This window comes from Opisthocomus hoazin, chromosome 2 (genome assembly GCF_030867145.1).
Source record: "Opisthocomus hoazin isolate bOpiHoa1 chromosome 2, bOpiHoa1.hap1, whole genome shotgun sequence".
In the NCBI taxonomy this organism is placed as follows: domain Eukaryota; kingdom Metazoa; phylum Chordata; class Aves; order Opisthocomiformes; family Opisthocomidae; genus Opisthocomus; species Opisthocomus hoazin.
This window is the reverse complement of record NC_134415.1, coordinates 103,926,088-103,947,795: the sequence shown is the minus strand read 5'-3', so window position 1 is coordinate 103,947,795 and position 21,708 is coordinate 103,926,088. Positions and strand designations below refer to the sequence as shown.

The 21,708-nt window shown below is 39.2% G+C and overlaps 1 protein-coding gene across 2 annotated transcripts in view; it reads right to left on the bottom strand.

The window, feature by feature from the left end:
- Positions 1 to 11,016: 11,016 nt before the first annotated feature.
- BMP5 (bone morphogenetic protein 5) overlaps positions 11,017 to 21,708 on the bottom strand; it is a 61,485-nt gene continuing 50,793 nt past the window's right edge. For both annotated transcript variants that reach the window (XM_009942338.2, XM_075414649.1), the window contains exons 6-8: positions 18,820 to 18,896; positions 16,879 to 16,989; positions 11,017 to 13,236 (exon numbers count right to left, since the gene is read on the bottom strand). In XM_009942338.2, coding sequence (XP_009940640.1) covers positions 13,087 to 13,236; positions 16,879 to 16,989; positions 18,820 to 18,896 — 338 coding nt within the window. In that variant the 3' untranslated portion in view covers positions 11,017 to 13,086. The remainder of the gene's footprint in view (positions 13,237 to 16,878; positions 16,990 to 18,819; positions 18,897 to 21,708) is intronic.

The window sequence follows — 21,708 nt, the reverse complement described above, 5'->3', positions numbered from 1 at the left end:
AAGAAGTTTAAAATGCAAGTACAACAGTCACAACACAAGTGCAGTAGCCAAAAGGACAATAGAGGATCATATCTTTATGCATTTTCATGCATTGTAACTTAGTATTAATCATATGTTCATGGGGGTGTCTGAGCCCCGAGAAGTGAGAAAAATTCTAAATGTCGGGTAAAAAAGCGTAAGAGGATGGATTCTACCTTCTCAAAATCTATTTCAACAGCAGTAAACCAGAAAAATTCATGGGAGCCAAAGAGGGAAAAGGGTTTCTAGTCAGATTTCCATCACCTAGTAAAACTGTTAACTTGCAACATGTAAAGCTTTTTATCGAACAACAAGAGTAAGTTTAGAAACCATAGAAATGAGAGACTTTTCAATTGCTGGTACAACCCGTGGGACTAAAATCTCAGCTTTATGCATCTTTCCATTATTTGTCATTGAGGTATATGCTGGCTGTTGGATAAATTCCAGTTCCAGGTTTCCTTTCTGTGTGCACAGCACTGTCATAGAGTGCCATGACATGGGAAATCTTCATTTTTCACAGCTGCAGTGAGGCGAGAGTGTCAAACCTCCAGGCGACATCAGTCAAACATAATAAAGCTGCTTCAAAATGCACTAGCTGCAGATCTAGCCCAGGGACTGAAGCTTTGAGTTCTTACACATGACATCTCAAAGCAGACTGAAGTATGATAGTAACAATATACAGCCCAAGCACTATTGTTTTCATGCAAAGACAGTGCTGCCTTTTGACAATGTGAATTGGAACTGATACATGTGGACCGAATGCCTGTGCTCAACAATCTGAAAATAAGAGCAAAACTTGTCTGAAGGAGGAAAGGGGAGCCCTAAACCATGCACTACATGTGTAGTACTTCAGGGAGAAGCCTTGTTGTAGTCTTGAACACACTATGCTGCATACATTGTCTGGGAGGAGCCACAATGCAGCCAAACGTAGGTGCATTGTCCAGAGAGATGTGGCTTTTTCCAGCTGACTTTTATCTGTCTTGTAAGGAATTCAGAATGCTGAAAGCAAAGTATAGAGCTTGGGACCATCATGTTGTGTTTTGGCCTTTCCAGTGGTGTGCTGAGTCTGGAAACAAATTCATTGTATGCAAAAGTGCATTGCTTATTTGAAATAGAGTGAATAAAAGGCTAACATGCTTTTCAAAGGCCAATCTGTATCCCAGCAGGAGACGTTTTCTTTATTTATACACACAGATAAAACACAAGAACAATAAATATCACATTGAAAGACACACAGATATGCAAATAATGAGTATGCTAACAAACAGATATCTAAAACCATTTTACAACAATAGCATGTGAAGAGGAAAATGAAAGATGGCAGAGCAAATAGTGATTCTAGGAAGAATAAAATCGGTTAAGGGAGAATGATCATGATTTAGAACTTGTACCAAATCTCATAGCTTAAAGCAGCACAAATACAGAAATAGGCTTTTGGAAATATTCTGTGGTATTTTATAACGCACTGATCTGAAAGAACAGATGTTACTGCAACGAAATGGACATTTATATTACCACTCTGTGTCTAATAAGAGATGATGTTGCATTTCCTCAACTTCATCCTCTCTTGAACTTTGTACTGCCCAAAACCCACCTGTTTTGCCTTACCTTTTCTCTCTACAAAGCTTAACTTGAAGAGCAATTTGAAGGAAATGGGAGGTGAATTTGTGGACCAGGTCATGGAGAACAGTGATTAGAAAAGGTACAGAGATATTCATATGAAAAGCAGGCAGTCAGACAAAGTCACCTGCAAGGCTGGCATCTTAACAGCTAGCATAAGGAGCCATGAGCTAAGAAACAAGAGACTGGTCAGACAAATAACTGTTCAAAGAGACCTTAGTGTGGAAGGTGGCAATTTTTGATCACAAGTTCAACAAGAAAATTACCTAGTGTGTGCTAGTGCAACAGCTGGAGGTGCAGGCCGGAGACCTTGGTAGTGGTGGTGGGGTTGCACTTCAAGTGCTTAGATATTGAAGGGATACACATGATGGAATCCATAATGTAGATATATTGAATATACATTACCATTCACCAGTGTAAACTGGGTTAGAGGCTGGAAAGTTAAGAAGAAATCTATGACAAAAATGTTTCTTGGGGCATCTACTTTCTTCCTTAAGGGCTTTTCATCCCTCCGGATGGTCTGAGTCTACCATTTGTCGTGCAGGAGATGAAACAAATATGTGTAGCTGGAAATCAAAATAAGAACTAAACCCGTCTGGGGATATCACCTCACCAGTGTTTTAAATGAACGCACAGTCTTCTTGCTCCAAGCTACTGTAACATAGTTCTCCTCTTTCTCATGACCTTTGAGATTATGTCTATAGTTACATCTACCTTTGTTATGGTCTTAAAATAAATGGAGGAGTGGTAGCAATGAGTATTCTGATCCAGCAAGTTCACCATGATTTTGGAGATATGCTTTAAAAATGAAAAATTGTAGAAGGCACTGAGTGTGCATAGACCCTAAACCCTGCAGTTTCTAGTGACACTCAATAAATATCCCTGTGGAGCTATACAGTAAAGAATATTACTATAACCACCTGTGTTTCTACCTGGCTTATTCACTCACAGATCAATGTCATCAGGGAAATAAGGATCAACACAACCGTGATGTATATTTAGGCATTTATTTCAGTTCTCTACTGCCTTGCACCTTGCATTAGCATGTACACCTCTGTAAAGAGTTCTGCAATGCAATGAAACATCCCAATATGTCACTAGTTAGAGAAAATTCCTCTCAGTTCCAGGGAGCCATCAGCTCTGAACATTATGTTTCTCAGACTTTTTGACAATATGTAGAAATCTCAGAGAACAGGAACATCAGCGTCTCAGACTGGAGAAAGTCACTTGAAAGAAATTAGCACGAGAAAAATTGGGTAGCCTGAGCAAATAACCTCCTTTGGTAATGACTGAAGAAGTTCTTTGGGATGGAACGAACTATTACCTTGAATTTGAGTGAGCACGCTAGAATAGAAATTGGTGAAGAACAGCCCAGATGAGTAACAGGTACAATTTTCTAATGAGGAAATATATCAGATGGCCTGTATATGCAAATAACATATATGTACTTACATGACTACTGATGTATCTGAGTCCCTCATTATTATTAAGGCATTTAGCCTCGTAATTCTCCTGTGATATTGATAAATGCTGTTATTACTGTATTACAATTGAGAACTGAACAAGGTAAACACATCTTAAAAAATTTTGGCCTATCACAAAAAGAAGCGTGTGGTAGGCTGGAGTCAGGAAACAAACCAACAACATCTAATGCCAACTATAGCACTGTTTCTTCTCTGCCCAACAGGTTTGCATATAAACATGTCTCACAAAACCTAATTAAGTTCACTTATCCTTTATAAATGCATTACAATTACACATAGATATGGAATATTTGTTTTCCAAAGTTTCATGGTGAATCAGTGATAGAAGCATTGAAACAATGCAGAACTTCTAAGCCCTTCTCTTTCTCTTGTACAAATGAAGCACATAACTGGTTTTATGCCCTTGAAACTGTGCCTTAAGTTTTAATAATTTATATGAAATGAACTGGATATGCGACTTCAAATATCAATCCGCAGCCTTTCCAAAATTAATGGACTAAATAAGTTTGATAGTCAGCTGCCAGTCACTACTGGCTTTGCTTTACTGCCCAGACAAAACTGGGAAGAAAGGATCCATCTGTACAGAACATAACCATGAGTTAAAGTAGATACGATATGAAAACTACAGAAATGAACGAAATCCTCTAGGAAAATAGCTCCAAACATTTTTATTGATTTGAAGATCTACATATTTGTGCATAACAAAGCAAAGGCTAAATAAGGTTAAAACTTGACTAGCTGGACTGTATTTATACTGAAAATATCTACCACACAATCTTGACCTTGGAAGAGGTTGAGAAGTCCTGTCAGTGGAGTTCTTACTCATACAAAACTGAGCCAGCATCAAAAATGTCAGTGGAACATTTTTTATTTTCATTTAATTCTCTCAGCATTTTCATGGGAAATGTGCATACATTTCAATATCAGGCTGCCAAAGTGAAGGAAGTCTCAGCTCTGCACAGATGATTGTACTGCTCAGTATCTGGCACGGTTAACCACTTCACTGCATCTTTGGAGCTATGCGTGAAGCAGGGCAGCAGTCACCTTTTCACAAATGGAGGGCCCTCAGAGATGCAATGAACAAAAGATAAAAACACTCAGAGGTACTCCTGACAGGACGTTAGTCAGAAGATGGTGCTCTTAGAACTTCTAAGGCAGCTGGGGCTCTACAGGAAACCAAATCATACAAGTCAGGCTCAAGAGAAGGTAAAGCCCAAGTGTAAATTGAAAGCTGATCTCAACACAAGTTGATGGTCAGCATCTCACTGAATACACCTTACAGAAATGTACTCGCTGAAAGACCCTTTGATTCTATGCCTTGGCTTGCTTGCACTGTTCATGTCAAAGGGGAAACGCATAGAAAAACCTAAACTTTAAATTGCCATTCACAAACTTGTTTCAATCTTATAGCTCACTTCAGAGACCATGAAATGATCAACACCACTTTTATGTATTTCTATACCGTATAGTGTACTACTATGCCAAGATATAGGTTCTGACTGCATTGCTGCTGGTATTGCAAACAGCCTGGAAATACGCAGTAACAGAATTGCACTGCCTCTAGAGCAGGGTTAGCTCAAATACCTGCATAGAACTGCTGTTCTGTGTCACATAGAAGTAGCCTTAGAAACACTTCCATTTCTCTTTCTAAGGGAAAAAATGGAGGTTGCCCAACTTTTCATAAACAGAATACTAAATTTTCTGCAGTGCAAAAAGATTAAAATGTGACTGTGAAGGAGAGGAAAACTGATGTTGGTGGGAAAATGAGCAAATAAGAACATAATTACCAAAACATCTGGTTGCATGTAAATGAGTGCGGTATTTACCCACATAGCAAATGGGGGATTAGAAATGCATGAAATTAGAGTAGTCTATAGGAAAGCTAATTGCAGTAATTGATATGATGAGTGAGATGGATTCTGCAGGCTTTGGGCAATCGCGGAAACTAGATTATAGAGAAAAAGGCAGAACCATTAAGCAGAAAATACCACAGATGAGTTTTACTCTCTGACAGAGTTCTCTTCCTTGCTAGAAAAGCCGTTCTGTCGTTTTTCATACCTAGAATATAAAGAATGCACTTTTTAACATGAAAATCCAACTGGGGACAGGTCTCCTTGTCATGATCCAGGTGTGTTAATGGAAGAGGTTACCGTTCCTGGCTGCACTTCAGAACCCTTCTGAGGGACTTTACTGTATCGAGTAAAATTCTAGTGGAGCAATCTGTTTAAAAAATTGCAAAAATCATATCTGTGAGCTCAGGTAGCTTGATTAGCCTGACATTGCTTGAATGGTCAGGCTGATGGGCCATAGTGCTTGAAGTCAGGGCAGTGCCTTGTAACTAATGACGTTAAGGACAGGGATATAATAGCTGTGCATTACGTTTAGTTATCTGATTAAACAAATGTGAATAGATACATGTCTCCCGATTCCTGCCTTGACAATTATTATTTGGTTCATCGCTTACAGCTTTTTCAATAACACAGGTCAGTTAAGGGGAAAGGTTCAGAGGAGTGGGAGGAAAACATTGTAGGAAGCATTTTGCAACACCACTTAGCTATTGTAGAATAAATCCAGAGGAACACTACTGCTTCTACTGCAGTGTGTATTTACATCACGGGAAAAACTACAAGAATGGTAAAAGACTTAGAGACAGTCAGTGGAAATGGGGTGTGACATGATTGAAGAGAGGGGTCAAATTCTTTCCTGCCAAAAATGAGCAAACCTCTGTGAAAATGTCAGTGAAGCTTCACTCAGAAATGTCAGGAGAAATTTTAGCCAGTGTGGGAATTTCGCAACAAATACTTTTCTGTCATTGAAATACCTTGCCATATCTTTAAACACTTTTCTGATTAAATGCAGGCATTTTTAGTGGGCTCTACCATGCACCGTTCTGTGAGACACCTCTCCTGTTTCCCTTGGAAACAAAGATGCAGAGCTCCCGGACAGCCCTCACTCTGGACTGTGTCAGAGAAGGGAACCCTGCAGCTTCCAGGCTCTTTTCCACGAATGTGGGAACTCGCAGTCCCTGGGGCTGCTGGCTCCTCATCTGGGTGCGTTGGCCCCTGCCAGGCTGATGGGGCTTCTGCGAGGTAGGGGCGCAGCCTGGGCTCCCCTGGCCTCGCCGCCACTTCCACAGCACTGGTGTGGGCTCATCAGATCAGCAATAATCTTTTTTAAAACTGTTTTCATGATCTTTTTTAAAACTTCTAATTGAAGTTTGGGAATTTCCACATTCAGTTCAATTCTGAAGAATCAAATTATTTCCACAGAATTTTAAGTCATGACCTTCAGCCATTTTTTGTTGAAGATGGGTGAAAAGAGTAAAAGCATAAGGGCTTGGTTATAAGGAGAAGAAATTTGAGAATTAAACAGTTAATTGTATTCTGGCATGAATAACGTTCTTGTTAACTCACTGTCCAATACGGATAAACAGAAAGAATCAGATATATGTTTACAAGTCTTTCAAGGGCACCATTAATCTTGATAGATTTTGTACTTACACCAATGTATCTGAGAATGAAAATCTGGTCCTTGGTATATGTCCTGAGGTACCAATGTAGGTTCTGCTGATTAGCAACTCTTTAGTTTGGGTAAATTACTAGATTTCAAAACATGAAATGTAACCAGGCTCAGTAGTTCACAAAAAATTATTTCCTTAATGGGAATCCAAGTTTTTTACTAGCTGTATCAATTTAATTTTTAAAGAGGAAACCAATTAAGATGTTTTGTTCCTTGCTAAATGCACAAATACTTTTCACAGGAAGGTTTTGTGGAACTGTATACACTTACCTACATGTCTTCATCCACAAGAATTCACACCAAGATAGCTAACCAAGGAAAATTTCAAATGTGTGTGAAAAAGAAAGAAAATGTGAGCAAAAACATTTCTCAAAGATTCACAACACAATTAAACAAGTAACTGACTTGGCAGGTCTTGTCTTTGTTCCTACAGCACAGTCTAGGAAAGAGCATTCCCTGTGGGAGCTCTTGGTCTTGAATAGTAAAACAGATAACATGCAGAGAAGGCTGAAAAGAGCCGATGCAGAGGTTAAGGGAGAAACAATAATTTTGAAAAGGAATCCCAATGGTGGATGTATAATTGGCCCCAATAAAAGGGAACACACTTTCTTGTGGCAAGTTAATACGAGACAGCTCAGCAACCAAGAAAATAATCAGACATGCAAAGCTTTGTTTTCCAATTAGATCAGTTTAGGGAGTCTGACGTATGTGCCATGTTTCTCCACAAAGTCCTGTCCAACTTTTGGCCTCTGTGCAGTTGAGTACCTCCGGGTTTGAGCCTGGATTTTTCCTTTGTGGAAGGACTTATTAGGGGCAGAGATGCCAGAAAGAGCCTCCTCCAAGTTTTCTCCTCACAATTTAAAGAGCTTTGTCATTTTTACAAATGTTTCTGCTCACAAGTCAGTTGGAGACCCAGCAGAGACCGGGACAAGTTATACAGAGAAGATCCTGCTCCCAAATCTCTGCTTCGATATTATTCTCTGAGAGAAAATATGTTCCTCTTATATCTCCAGCCAACATCTGCCCTGAGATCCCCTGCTACACAGATATTAACACAGTCTCAGTCTTAACGCATTGCTGAACTTCCCACTGAGCAGGAGGAAAATGGAAGGAAGAAAAGGAAGGGATGCATCACTGCCTTTTTACGATGCAGTTGAAAAGGTGCTCCAATATCTGCTTCAAGGAGATCTTGGTTGGTTCCCTAGAAGTAGTGTTAAAATACAACCACCCCCACATAGGAAAGGTGTGGTCTGCACCCTGCACATGCCCCAGTTTTATCAGTCACTGCCCAGATTTCCACAAACAATCATGAAACTAGAAAAGTACTTGGTAAATGCAAAGTAGAGGTCCAGATAACCCCTCAGTTTGCCTATCAGCCATTAAAGTTATGAGCTGCAGGGACAGGAGTGTCAAGTGTATGCATCACTCTACCAAGAGCATGGGATAGGTATTAGAACACTGGAACACTGCCTCCCATCTGCTCTTCTCTTAGGCAAGTCTCTCCACTTTTCTGTACCTGTAAAGCAGCAATATTAGTAACACATACTTCTTTTGTAAAGCATTAACATCTGCTAAAGCAATGAAAATATCTTCATTCATATTGGTAATAATAATTGATGGCACCCATCTGGAAACAAAAAGTGCAGGAACAGAACAGAAAGTATTTAGCTGGAAATACAGCAGTCAGGAGAAGTGTCTGTGTCATGTGTTGTAAATATGGAAAACAGAATACAAAAGGCCCATTTAATTCACATGAGATTCCTGATCCCTCACGTACATGTTTGGTGCTGATTTATTTGAATCAAGATGGCAAGAAAACCTCCTCTCGCTGTTTTTTGTTGGATTTTTAGTTTAGTTTTCTTTTGTTTTTAATCAAGCTCTTGCTCAAGCCATGTGAGTAAGGATTCAGTAACACATTGTAAATCACAGTTTGCAAGTTCTGTGACTGCAGACGAGATAGTAAAAGATAATTCTGTGTAATTCACATGTGGCTTGTTTGTCATTCAGGCACCACATGTCAGGTTCTCCCTGTGAACAGCTGAATGTGTGAGCAGAAAACTTGGTAGAGATTGCAAAGAACATAATTTTTAAGTCCTGGTTATTAGAATCCTTTGGTTGTTGCTGAAACAATTAAGAATCCTATGAATACAAGCTCAAAGCATTTTTTAAGCATCTTTGGGTCAAAGTAAATTTACCATGAAACTGTTCAAAAGAGGAGCTGACAAAAAACACAGAACAGAAACACACAGGCAACAATCCAACCTTTTCCAAGTAAATGGTAGAAAATTATGTTCCAAAATGGACATGTCTGACATCCCATCATGATAAAAAAAGATTTCTTAAAGCTTCACATCCCAATTAAGTATCTCAGTAAAATTTTTCCAACATAAAATTATTTTAAAGTTGTTAGGGATTGTAATTTGCTACTGTTGCTCAGACAAGGTCTACAGCAGAGCCGTTGTCCTAAACCAGCTTTGTAGTCTTTGGAGAGAAATAGGCAAGTTACAATCCAAAAGTGCAATTTCTCTGTGTTGTCTCTAAAGAAAGTCTGAGTTTCAGTGTCTGCAGTACAGATGTAACTCACAGCACTCATGTATACAGCATTTAATAAAATGAGGCCCCAATATGTGTGACAATTGACTCCTATCATAATATAAAGACTAACTACTGTTCCATAGTCCTATAGGTGCCAGCACGCAAAATAAACAGCTTCACAGTCCTGTGCAGCTATAAAAGATTGGTTTCCTATTCCTGAAGATACCTGAGCTCCTCATATGGCTCCATTTTTATTACCTACCTAATCACTCAACAAAAATGTATATTTACCTAAAAGCCTAAACAGGCGGCTGCACAAGGAAGTCATGGGGTTGTAAAGGACATGTCAGTCAGGACAGCACTTCACACAGATACATAACAGAACAAGGAATGATCATCCTTTTTGTTTGAAGACATCCGTGCCACTGCCTGTCTGAGATACCTCTAGCTGAATTCTGTACTGATTGAATGTATTGCTATGTTGTCAGCTACCAGACAGCTTTATACAAATCTAATTTTATCTTGCATCAAAAAATGGGCTAATGCAATCCTAACAAGTGTTTTTTTGACTGTCAGCAAATGTCTCCCACCCCTGCTCCCTAATTAATAAATTTGAAACCTTTGGCCAACATCAGAAAAACTTGACCCTATAAATACTTTGTGGAAATGGGCATCAAGGGATCTAACTGAAGGAAGACAGTCATGTGTGTTCACAGCTTAGCACGTCAGAGAACTTCATATAAATGGTCCACACTTCAGTCAGTCGGAGCTTGCCTTGTCTTGGACATCAAAATCACACTTGGAGAGCAAGATGCTTCTAAAGGGAAATTAAATCACTGCTGCAAAACTATTCACCTCTCAACTCTGACTTCCACTGGGTGAGTACTCCTAAGCCATAGAAACTGTCACTAGTAACATCCTGTAAATGTTTGATTTTGGCCCAGAATGTGTAGCAACGGCATTAACGTTATAAGTGAGTTAAAGACTAAGAAGCTCTGACCTATAATGTAACATTAATTCTGCACAGAGCTGCTTCTATTTTTCTGATTTTCAGCCCTTTAGACTCTTTCGAGTTGTTAAGGATGCACAAAGCTTAAACAACTTTAAAAAGAACAAAGCTCCTGTGTCCAAAATGATAATGGAATGGTCTTTGTAACTATAGAAACAGATATAGCTATAGATATGGGTATACATTTAATATAATTAATATAATTACATACACGTTATATTATTCATATGTGTGTATATACTATGTATAAATACACGTAAAATAACAGATATTTGATAGGACAAAGAGAAAGAACAAAAAGTCCTTTTATGTACTACTGGAGAAGGGTTTACCTGAACAAGTTCACATGAAAACACACATATATACACTTATCCAGAGCATGCAGAAGGTGTGGTGCCACTATCCTTCCTTCAAAATAGAGAAAAGACCAGCTAGGAATTTATGGAGAATTTTAAACACTGTTTCTCCTTTCTCATATATTTTGAGTAGTGTATCAGCATTTGGAGGTATGATTTGAATGCATGATTTTTTATTAACAGTGTAGATGGTTCACCAGCTGCAGTTTAAGGAGTAGCAAAATAAAAGTAACTTTGCAAAATGTCTACTAAAAAGTGAACTGCAACAAAATCTGTCCATAATTGTTAGTGATCTCTTGCTTTTACCTTTAAAAGAATATATGAAGTCAGTGTCATTTTTGCATGTGTCTCAGAAGCAAAATCACAGCAGAAGAAAACAGTATTACAGGTTTATTATGTCTCAAAATATAGAAATATATTCCAACAGCATATTTTAAAGAATAATATAATATTAAACTTCGGTTTCTTATTCGCAAAATGGTACACCATTATTTAAATATATATTACTTAATGTACCCAAATTTTAGTTTCTATCAAATTCCATTTAGAATAAATTGAGTTCAGAAAAGCATATCCACCTACCCAATTTATACAGAAACCAGTAAATTTTTTGAAGGCAACCTAGGAATTTAACTGTTCCAAAATGGTAATTCAGTTGGAGACGTTAATTTGCTATACACCCTTGTGCATGAACTGCAACTAAATGTAGATATGTAGGTAACGTAAATATAAAATAAAGACAGAAGTGTAAAATGGGACTGTTGTATTAAGGAGAAAGAGCTCCCAAGGCTGAAATAAGAACTGTTAATTTTTTTTAAAAAAACAGTGTATGCATAAAAAGGATTTCTGTATTACTCCAAGATAAAATAAATTATTTTCTGGAAAAAAGACAGTTGTACATTCACATGCATGCACACAGTCACACTCACGCTGATTTTATCAGTCTGTAATAATCTGAGTTTTCTGAAATATGCTTTAAATAACCAGAGAAGTCAGAGTTTACGTGAATAGACTGTGTAAGGAGAAACTGATATGTCCTATCCATTTTTTAACAACTCTCTGAGAACTATGTAGATGAAGCATTTTAATCAAGGCAATTCATGATAAAAGCGTATATTAGAACTAGTGATATAATAAAGCGAAAATAGAGTTTCTATTTTCCCATTTTCATAACACTAAAACAGAGGCATGTCCAAAGACATTAAATATAGTTTATTCAAAATAAGCATGTGGGTAATGGTGGTAGGAATGATAATCTGTAATTAGCTGTGCAATTCACAACCCCAGGATTTCATTCAAGGCCAAACATTTAGGAAGATTGAAAATGATTTATATGGATTTAAGAATTTTTGAAGTGACAATAGTTAATTGTAAAAAAAAAGATATTTCATCTCAAGTCTCATGATTTAAACAAATCTCCACCTGAAAAGCAGATGGGACTGAAAGTAGGCTGCAAATTACCTAATGGCTCGATATGAAAGGTGTGTTTATTTTTTTCCTGAAACCAGCCACCATCAGGGACAAGATTTTCAATGAAACAGGTGACAACTGCTGCATCCCCTGTGCCTTCTCTCACACACGCAGATAACACATCCAAAAGTGGGACCTAAATAAAGCAAAGCCCTCCCATACCCTGTCTTCTGTATAGTTTGTGTACAGAGTAACTTGTGTATGTAATAAGAAGGCTTGTGTGGTTTTTTTGCTTGATTTTACCTTCTGCTGTTATTACAAAAATATTTGCTGGAGCAGTGTAGTAGATAATAGACTGATATGATTTGAGGTAAGAACGTTGTAGTTCAATTATTAGTGTTAACTTGAAAAGTTATAGATAGAGGCTAGAGTCTGTCTCCACAGAATTCCCAAAGCTTGGACTCTGTTGCAAACTCTGCAGCCCACAAGCCAAGAGGTAACACACTCCCCCAGTTACACTCATCTTGTTAAAGAAAATAGTTAGAACAATTATGTGCAATCTTTTCACTTCTATTTTCTATATACTATTTATTTACTTCAGCAGTGCTCAACATTTGACGTTTTCTAATGGAGCAGAACTTCTAGAAGAAAAAATGTGTTTAGCCAAGCAGTTCTGTTTAATTTTCTTTCTGCGCCTTTTTCTAAACAAATACCCCACCACAGTTTTCATTGGCATAATATGACCAAATGTATTTTAGTTCCTTTAACAATACGAAGCAGTTACAGAAGTTCTGGAGTTTCTAGCTTTAAAAAAATCTCTAGAAAGTATTTACATTTAAAAATTGAAAAGGAATGAAATAGATTCCAGTATGGTCAACAGAAAAATTAGTTTGTGAAGTTCTACTGCATAGTGAGGTGATCCATAAAATAAATGGTTTTGAAATTCTGTTCATACAAAAGAAACTATATACTTTTAAATAAATAAAAGCTACTATATAAATTATACTGTACATTTAAATGAGAGATGACATGAAATGGAATAAATTTAGGACTGCTTTTTCATCAGCAAGGTTCATATCTTGACTTTATTACAATTCTGAATAAACCCCTCTGCTTTAGATTATTTTTTTTTATTCTAGTGGCAGCCACATGAACGCACAACCATATTCCTGTATTTTTTTAAAATAACATTGGAACTGTCATCAAAGTAGAGCACAGAGATTGCATTCAGTTTTGTTGGTGCACAGCATGGCTTTGGTACATGATCAGGGAACATCAAGTGAACCTGAAAGACAGAAAAATACATAGCTCGTATATCAGAGAGGTACAAGGACAACATCAGTGTAAAACTTGTCTTTGCAATTCAGAGTGCTGTGTTTGGAGATTTTCCTTGGTTAGGAACTTTCAAGCGCAGCTTACCTCCAGAACGTTCCTCTGATTTCAATCACGCAGGCAGAGTTATACAATAATCACAGATGGAGAAATAAATGAGGAGGAGTGGCCAAGACAGAGAGTTGGCTTTCAGATGAAATTTAGAAAAGAGTTGGAGTTAGGCAGCTGCTCAGGAAAACACTTAAACTTATTGTTGGTACCTCTCTGCTAAGGACGGTGCTTAACCTGAAGCACATGCTCAAGTCCCGGGTCTCACCGAGACACCAGCATGTGCTAAAATGCTTTCCTGTGTCAGCATCTCAGCCTGGAGGAAATTCTGCTGCAGACAGCAAAGGCTCGTACTGAAACTGTTTTCAGCCTGTGAAACGGTAAGATGTGGGCTCTCAGACAGCAAGAGTGCATTTTAAGGTCTTATCTAGGAATCCGTGGGTCCAATTCTACTTCCACTGAAGTCAAAATCAATTCATAAGGTGGGTGCCAGCTGGACAGCAGGTTTGGGGAAAGGGCTGAGGCAGAGAAGACTTTATGTACACTAGGCTGAAATATATCAATGAAAGGTTAAGAGAAGGAAAAGAGTTTTGAACAGCATCCAGAAGGAACAAGATCTAGTGGAAATATCTGAAAATGGGGGAAATACAAGTTCTTTGTACTTGAAAGAAGGTTGGATGTAATATTCTACACATGCTGAAGACTTGGAAACTGGGGAGGCCAGAAAAGAGGGAGTTGTAATAGAGAGGGTAAGAGATTATTAAGGCATGGATGAAGACTTCAGCAGTAATAGGTTTCATTTGTATGTTAAGTCTTTGTAAATCTGTTAGAGCCATCTGTCTTGCAGTGATATAAGCCCAGAGCCTTTGCCAGACAACAGAGAACAGTCTATCAGGAAACGATTTTTACATAACTGTTACCATGAGAAGGTCTTTTGAAATGAACAATAACAAATCCTGAAGTAGCAGTTTAGTAAGGGTTTAGACACACATTTAAAAACAGTTTAACAAATGAATAGCAAGACACTGGAGAAAAGCATGGTTGTGCCTCATCTAGGCAGATGTTTGCCCTGCCATAACTCCTGGTCCTATCAGCCCCTTCCATGCTGGCTGGGAGCTCCAATGGCCCTGCTAGCCCCTCACGACAGCGATGCTCACAGCCTTTTCAAGAGTGAGCCTGGAAGTCAGGGCTCATCTACCTGCTAACCCACTGATTTGGATGCCCATAGGCTCAGCTCTACTCCAACAGCTGTTTGGAGGTAGGTGGGAAGTGAGAGAGGAGAAGAAATCCTATATAATTCATTAAATGCAGTCTGTCTTGTATTTATATGCATCTGTATCGTCTGACTGCCTAAGTTCAGTCTCAGAAAAAGAAGAGAGGGAGGTACTGGCCCAGCATTTCTCCTATTCTTGCTACAAAAGAAAAAAATAATGAGTCAGTAAAGTTTGGAGGGGTACCAAGGAACAATCACTTCCCAACCATAAGAGTGGGCTTTTTTAGAATGGTGTAATCAGTATGGCTGGGAGATGATTACATTTGGATTAGGGTGGAGTGTATGAATAATTGTTTCCCAAGCCATCCCCATGTGCACACCTTGTGTAAATCTGAATTTTGTATAATTTAAACCAGAAAGCATTCAACTACTGTTATCTCATCTAATTTATGTGCAGTTAAAATTTAATTAGGCTCATGATTTTTTGGCTGCACAACTGAATGCATGTACAGTACATGCAGAGGGAGACACACAATTCCAAAAAGGCCATAAAAAGGAGGGAAAATTTAAGTATCCAATTTGAAAAATAGGACAAACTACACAAATAACAATGGGAAATTAACCATTTTTTGAAAGGGTAGACAGTCCGGAGAAAGTAGTACTGGGCCACTTCTTATTTAACAGTCCATAATTGCAGGATGGAACAATAACCTGAGGATCTCACTGATACTGGCAACTTTTCTGGACAGTGTTTGCATAATGCTAAATTATTGCTTTGCTGACATATTTCTTTTCAGCTCAGGACTGCATATATGCTGTTCTTTATCATCTTCTAGGCACATTAATATATTCCTTGCCAACTAGCATTTGCTGTTCCCTTTCACCTGAAGCCCTTACCTCAATTCTTCTGTTTATTTCCAGCCTCTGACTTTTTCCTTTCTTTTTGTGAATCTTGCTGACTTGAATGCTGGTATAGAGGAATAATTTTGGATTGGTGGCTGGACTTGTAGAAGGTGCATAAATGAGAAGTTGAATGCAAGGGAAAAGGTCTCAGCACATGCTGAGGTTTTAAAAATATCACTTTCATGTAGAAATACTTGGCAGTTTTCACAAACAGATTTTGTTTTCTGTTAGAAAGGAAGCAAACTCTCTCTGTTTCTTTGGGGTTTTTTTCCCCCTTTTCCTAAGTGTTTTGTGTTGTTTTTTTTTTTCCTAGGAGGGTAATAGCTGCCCTCATTTCTGAAGGAGAAGGTTTTTCAGGGCCAGGGTTTTTATGTCAATATCAAACAAAAAGATCACCATCCATGGGCAGACACATCAGCATAGTCTGGTGGTCAGGATACTTTCCTGTCATCAGTTTAAATCAGAAGGATCCTTAAACCCATGTTTCTCTAATTGCAGTCTAGTGCCTTGACCTTTCCAGAAACTAATTAGGGATGGCAACCCTATCCTGTTCTGATTTCGTACTCCCACTCCCTCCTTGCATATTATGTCTCATTCCTCTGCTGCTTAATGAGTTTGCTGATACTGATGCTGTTCAGAACCAGTTCTTCAGCTGGCACACGTGAAAAATCATGACCAGACATCAGACTCACGGCACTACATTTAGGCATACTCTCAAGGTCTTGGTTTCTGTAGGTGCTGTGTTTTCCAAACCGTAGCTGAATGCTGCTAGGGTAGAGGAGGCCTAGCCAGCTGCTTCAACTATGATCATCTTTTTTGGCTGCTGCAGTTGATGTACAAGACTAACATAAGGACTAGCAGAGGCAGAAAGCTGGCTGCAAATCCTCTTTTACGTGTACCAGGCAGAGCAACAGATCCAAACACACTTATTTCTAACTTTCATTTGTTAACCAGGCATGACTGAACACAATTTCTTAGATGCAAATGCATCTGCTTGCAAAGCTTCACATTAAATTACGGTTTAAGTATCTCTGCCAACAGTTGACAACAGAGGTCCAAAGAGTGGCCAAGAGTCAACATTTCTGGAAGGTATAGCATGTAGATGTTAACATGGAGCTGCAATAAGCTGCAGAAAACTCTTGGAAGTGGGACTGGGAGGCCCTTTGGTTCCTGCCTACACAATTCTCCAGTAATACGGCACAGTCTTCTCATGTGTTATTGCGTTTGAAATGGAAGGGACACCTACCACACAGGTCACTCTGGGCAGTTCATCTTCTCTCCAACGTAATCATCAAAGCACACCTTTGAAATGGGCGATCATTTACACAGATAAAATAAAAATCCAATAGCAGCAAACAGATAGGAAGAGACAGCCCCTGTTCCCAAGACACAACTACAAAATAGGCAAATACAACATAGGCAGAGGCATACCAGAGTCTGAACAATGGCGTGGTTTGTTGCGTTCATGTGGGCATTGAGGGGGAATGAACACTCTCCATCACAGTAAAACGCAGCATAGCCCTCTGGTGCAATAATCCAATCCTAGAACAAGAACAAATAATCCCACTTAATTTTTTTTTCTCTCACTCAGAGAGTTTTAAACTATACCAAACTAACTAAGACTTGTCCAAGGACAAAATGAACTTCAGCATGTGGCATGTTAAATTACATTTTTTTTGCAAAAAAAAAGAGAAGTGTTTGCTTTATCCATGCAAAACTCAGATGAAAGTTAAATTAAACTTCCAAATCTGTACTGAATACGAAATAATGAGGCTGTAAGGAGGATTAAAGGTCCAAATATGTTTGTCAGAATTCTTTTATTCCCAGACTGAAAATCTTGAGCATTTCTTGGTGCAAGAAAAGTAATTAAAATGCTTCCTCTTTCTTCAGCATACTCAATACTAGTAATTATATTTTTACATGAGACCGAGGGTTGTTGATTACCCACTGGAATGTCACTGAATCATGCATTTTGAGTATTTCTAACAACACAGCATGGGAAAAAGACCACTAGAAGGAAAATATTTTAAAATGTTAATGAAAGCTCTGGGTTCAGTTTGCTTAATTTCTCCTTTGCCAGGCAAAGGTAATGGAGGTGCTGTGGGAAGGGCAGAGAGGATCAAGTACCTACTTCTTGGGTTTTGTTTCTTTTTATCTTATTTCACCATGAGTTTCACTGATCAAATATTGTACAGTGCAGCTTTGGCTTTTTCAGCTTTGAATTCTTCAAGTATTTTTTGTGGGGAAAAAAATAAAGTTCTTTTCTCTATGGCCAGCTTGAATAACTGATCTGAGAGCCTTGCACACCTTGAGGCGTGTCAGAATTTACTGTTTCAAAAAACAAAAAATCTGGTGATACCTGGAAAAATGTGTGATCTACAGAAAGACAATGGCTTTCTTGTTAATTAGCCTGAGCTCAAGTCAATATCACAAGCCTGCTCTGTGGCTGTGGACAGGGTGATCATGCTCTGCAGACTTGGGAAAACAGTCTCTGTCTGCTTTTTCAGGCTGCTGTGAGGGTAAACACACTAGAAAAAGTCAGGCAGAGTAATGAGGCCATATGACAATCCAAGCTAGATACGTAAAGTGTGAGCTGTCACTAAAGACACAGCATGCTTATTCTCCTCGTAGACTTGTTCTGCTCATGGATAGTTGTTTTAAAATAATTCTGAGAAATGTGAAATGCACAGACAGCCATCTCTGGGTTCTTACCTACATATGCAATATGTCTAGGTTATAGGTTGCTGATGGCCTTCTTGTTCTTAGAGCTCCTTGCTTTCTGGAAAAAAAACCTAGATTGATCTCTATTTTCTTTGCTCGCAATGGCCTGCCTCTGTCTTTATGACCTTTTACTACAAGTACCTTCTTTTTTTTCTTACTGTATGACAGGATGAATTTTTCCTAGAAATTATATAAACTTAACTATGGTGTTATAAAGATCACTGATCAGTAATCCAAGCTCTAGTTCCCTACAGACTATTTCCCTGCCCCAGTGAAATCTCTCTGAGCTGCAGTAGACAGCATTGAACCAGGGAGAATTCAAGTACAAATTTCAAAAGTTCCATTGATCATTGTGGGGATTTTGGTTTTATTTACTGCAGACCTACTCATATCCTGAACAAAAGTTCAGATTTAACTTACGTGAATGAATCCAGATCTTAAAGCCATTAACATCTGCAAAATCTTTGAGAGAACAGCAGCCGAAAAAGTTAAAGCAGTAGTGATAAGGATTCATTACAAAACACATTTAAAGGATTTATCTCTCATCAGTGAAATACCAATTACCACGAAGAAAACAGATTGTAAGTAATAAGGACAGTAAAATAGATTGTCCTAATTTGAATTGATAGGAAGCGACATTTATAATCATACCTGCCATCCTAAGTCTCGGAAACTCACGTAAAGTTCATGTTTCTTACATGCTTGCTTTTGCTCACTTGTGTTATAATCTAAAGGAAGAAAACAATAACAATAAATTGTTAAGAAGATTTGCTAGAAACAACAAGATTTAGCTATTTTTGAGCTCCTGACCAAACTGTACAAAGGAAAGGAACAAGCACACTGTCATTTATATTCCTAGGGTTGGTTGTAAAGGCACTGTAAACTTGGAAACACATCATCAGTAGCGTCAGCCTGATACAATTTGTATACAGAGTCAAAAAGTTGCATTCAGCATTAGGGCAAACAGGCCTACGAGATACCTGTTTGCTGGCTAGCTAGGCAATGACTCAGATAACATGCACACAGGTAATCAAAGGAGGAGAAGTGAGAGCTGGATCTAAGATACGGAGAAGTCATCTGTATGTTGGCACAAGTTTATTTGCCAGGTAAGGAAAGTAGCCCAATTCAAAAGATATTATTAACAATGATAAAAACTGCCCCAAAACAACAGATTTTCCAAACGTCTGTTATTTAAACCTTAGCACATTTTGTACTCCTTCATTTTTTACCGTATTTTCTGGAAATACTCACCACGATGATCTTCAGTTGGTAACATTAATGTAAACAAGTAGACTAACAGATGCTTTTTAAAGGCCTGAATGTTTCTGCACTCAAAGGTGTGTCAGGACACAAGGAAACAGAGAACCTTACATACATGCTTCTCCAGGACAATCTTAATCCTGAAGAAAATCTAGTCCTTGGTCCTTACTGCCCCTGACTAAAGGGAAAGGAAGAGTATAGTGTCATGGCTTCACTACATTAGCACCCCAGAGCTGGTTTATAATGCTATTCAAGTGATGCCATCAGTGAGGTATGCGATGGAGCAGGGAGGACAGGCTGTGTCCTCTGGTTCCATTTCAAGAATGCATAAAGCGGCTTTTTTGGACCAAAATAATTATTCTGACAGGAAAAAAAAAAAAAAAAAAAAAAGAAAAAGTTGGCTGAAATTCACAACAACAACAAAACCCCCCAAACAAACAAATAAGACACTGGAAAAAGAAACAAAATCTTCATTTTTTTTAGGAACAGGTTTTTAATATTAAAATATTTTAGGCTGGGATGGGAGGGTATCTGTTGAAAAATTCATGGAAAATTAACAGAGAGGCCTTTTTCTCATAAAATGAAAGGAAGAGAGTTCTACAGTCTGTGAGATAACCCCTTTATAGTGCTTCACTATCCTTGCAGAAATGTCTTCCAAATAGCTGGCTTAAAGGCACTTTTCTGCAAATTTACCAACTGCTTCTTGTCAGGTGTCCCGATCTGTGCTATCATTTCTTCTCTTCAGTTTCTCTGTGTCTTTCTGAAGATGGGAGGGCCAAAACTGAACACAGTGCCAAATAAAGTAAAATAATTATTTCCTACAATTTCTGGATTATTTTCTAACAGTATATCCCAGAGCACTTTTGCAGCAAAACCACGCTGTCAAATCATCAGCTTTAGATCCTTTTTTTAGAGTACTCCTGCCTAGTCGTTTTAGGATTATGTTGTATTTATGCAAATCAATGAATAAAGAACAGGTTGGGGGTGAAGATGTTGATAAGAACAACAGTATGATGGGACTGCGGCAACCATGATAGAGTGGAGTTAAAAGGTTCTGAGACATGACCAGGATCAACAACAGCATTGCAACCCTTCATAAACGACCTGGATGAAGAGTTAGAATGTACCCTCAGCAAGTTTGCTAATGACACCAAACTGGGAGGTGTGGTAGACACACCGGAAGGCTGTGCTGCCATTCAGCGTGACCTGGATAGGCTGGAAAGCTGAGCAGAGAGGAACCTGATGAGGTTCAACAAAGGCAAATGCAGGGTCCTGCACCTGGGGAGGAACAACCCCATACATCATTACAGGCTTGGGGTGGACCTGCTAGAGAGCAGCTCTGTGGAGAGGGACCTGGGTGTCCTAGTGGACAACAGGTTGACCATGAGCCAGCAGTGTGCCCTGGCTGCCAAGAAAGCCAATGGCATCCTGGGGTGCATTAGGAAGAGTGTGGCCAGTAGGTCAAGGGAGGTTCTCCTTCCCCTCTACACTGCCCTGGTGAGGCCTCATCTGGAGTACTGTGTCCAGTTCTGGGCTCCCCAGTTCAAGAAAGATGAGGAGCTACTGGAGAGAGTCCAACGGAGGGCTACGAGGATGGTGAGGGGACTGGAGCATCTCCCCTACGAGGAGAGGTTGAGGGAGCTGGGCTTGTTTAGCCTGAAGAAGAGAAGGCTGCGAGGGGACCTCATAAATGCTTACAAATATCTGAAGGGTGGGTGTCAGGAGGATGGGGCCAAACTATTTTCAGTAGTGCCCAGTGACAGGACAAGGGGCAATGGGCACAAACTGGGGCACAGGAAGTTCCGTCTGAACATGAGGAAGAACTTCTTCCCTCTGAGGGTGACGGAGCCCTGGAACAGGCTGCCCAGGGAGGTTGTGGAGCCTCCTTCTCTGGAGATATTCAAGACCCGCCTGGATAAGGTCCTCTGCGGCCTGCTGTAGGTGACCCTGCTTTGGCGGGACGGTTGGACTAGATGACCCACAAGGTCCCTTCCAACCCCTACCATTCTGTGATTCTGTGATTCTGTGTAACCCTGGACTTCTGGAGAACAGATTTCAGCTTGCTCAGTGATCTTCTTCACATGATCTTGTGGCAGACTGGCCTGGAGGGCAAAGGAGACCAGGAGAGCTGGCTGATCTCCCAGGCAATCTCTATGAGAAGCACAAGGTAAGTCCACTCTCACGTGCAGTTTAAGCAAGTATGGCACAAAGCCACTGTGGCTGAATAGGAAACTCTTGACTGAGCTCAAATTCAAATAGGAAGTAAAAGTAACGTGGAAT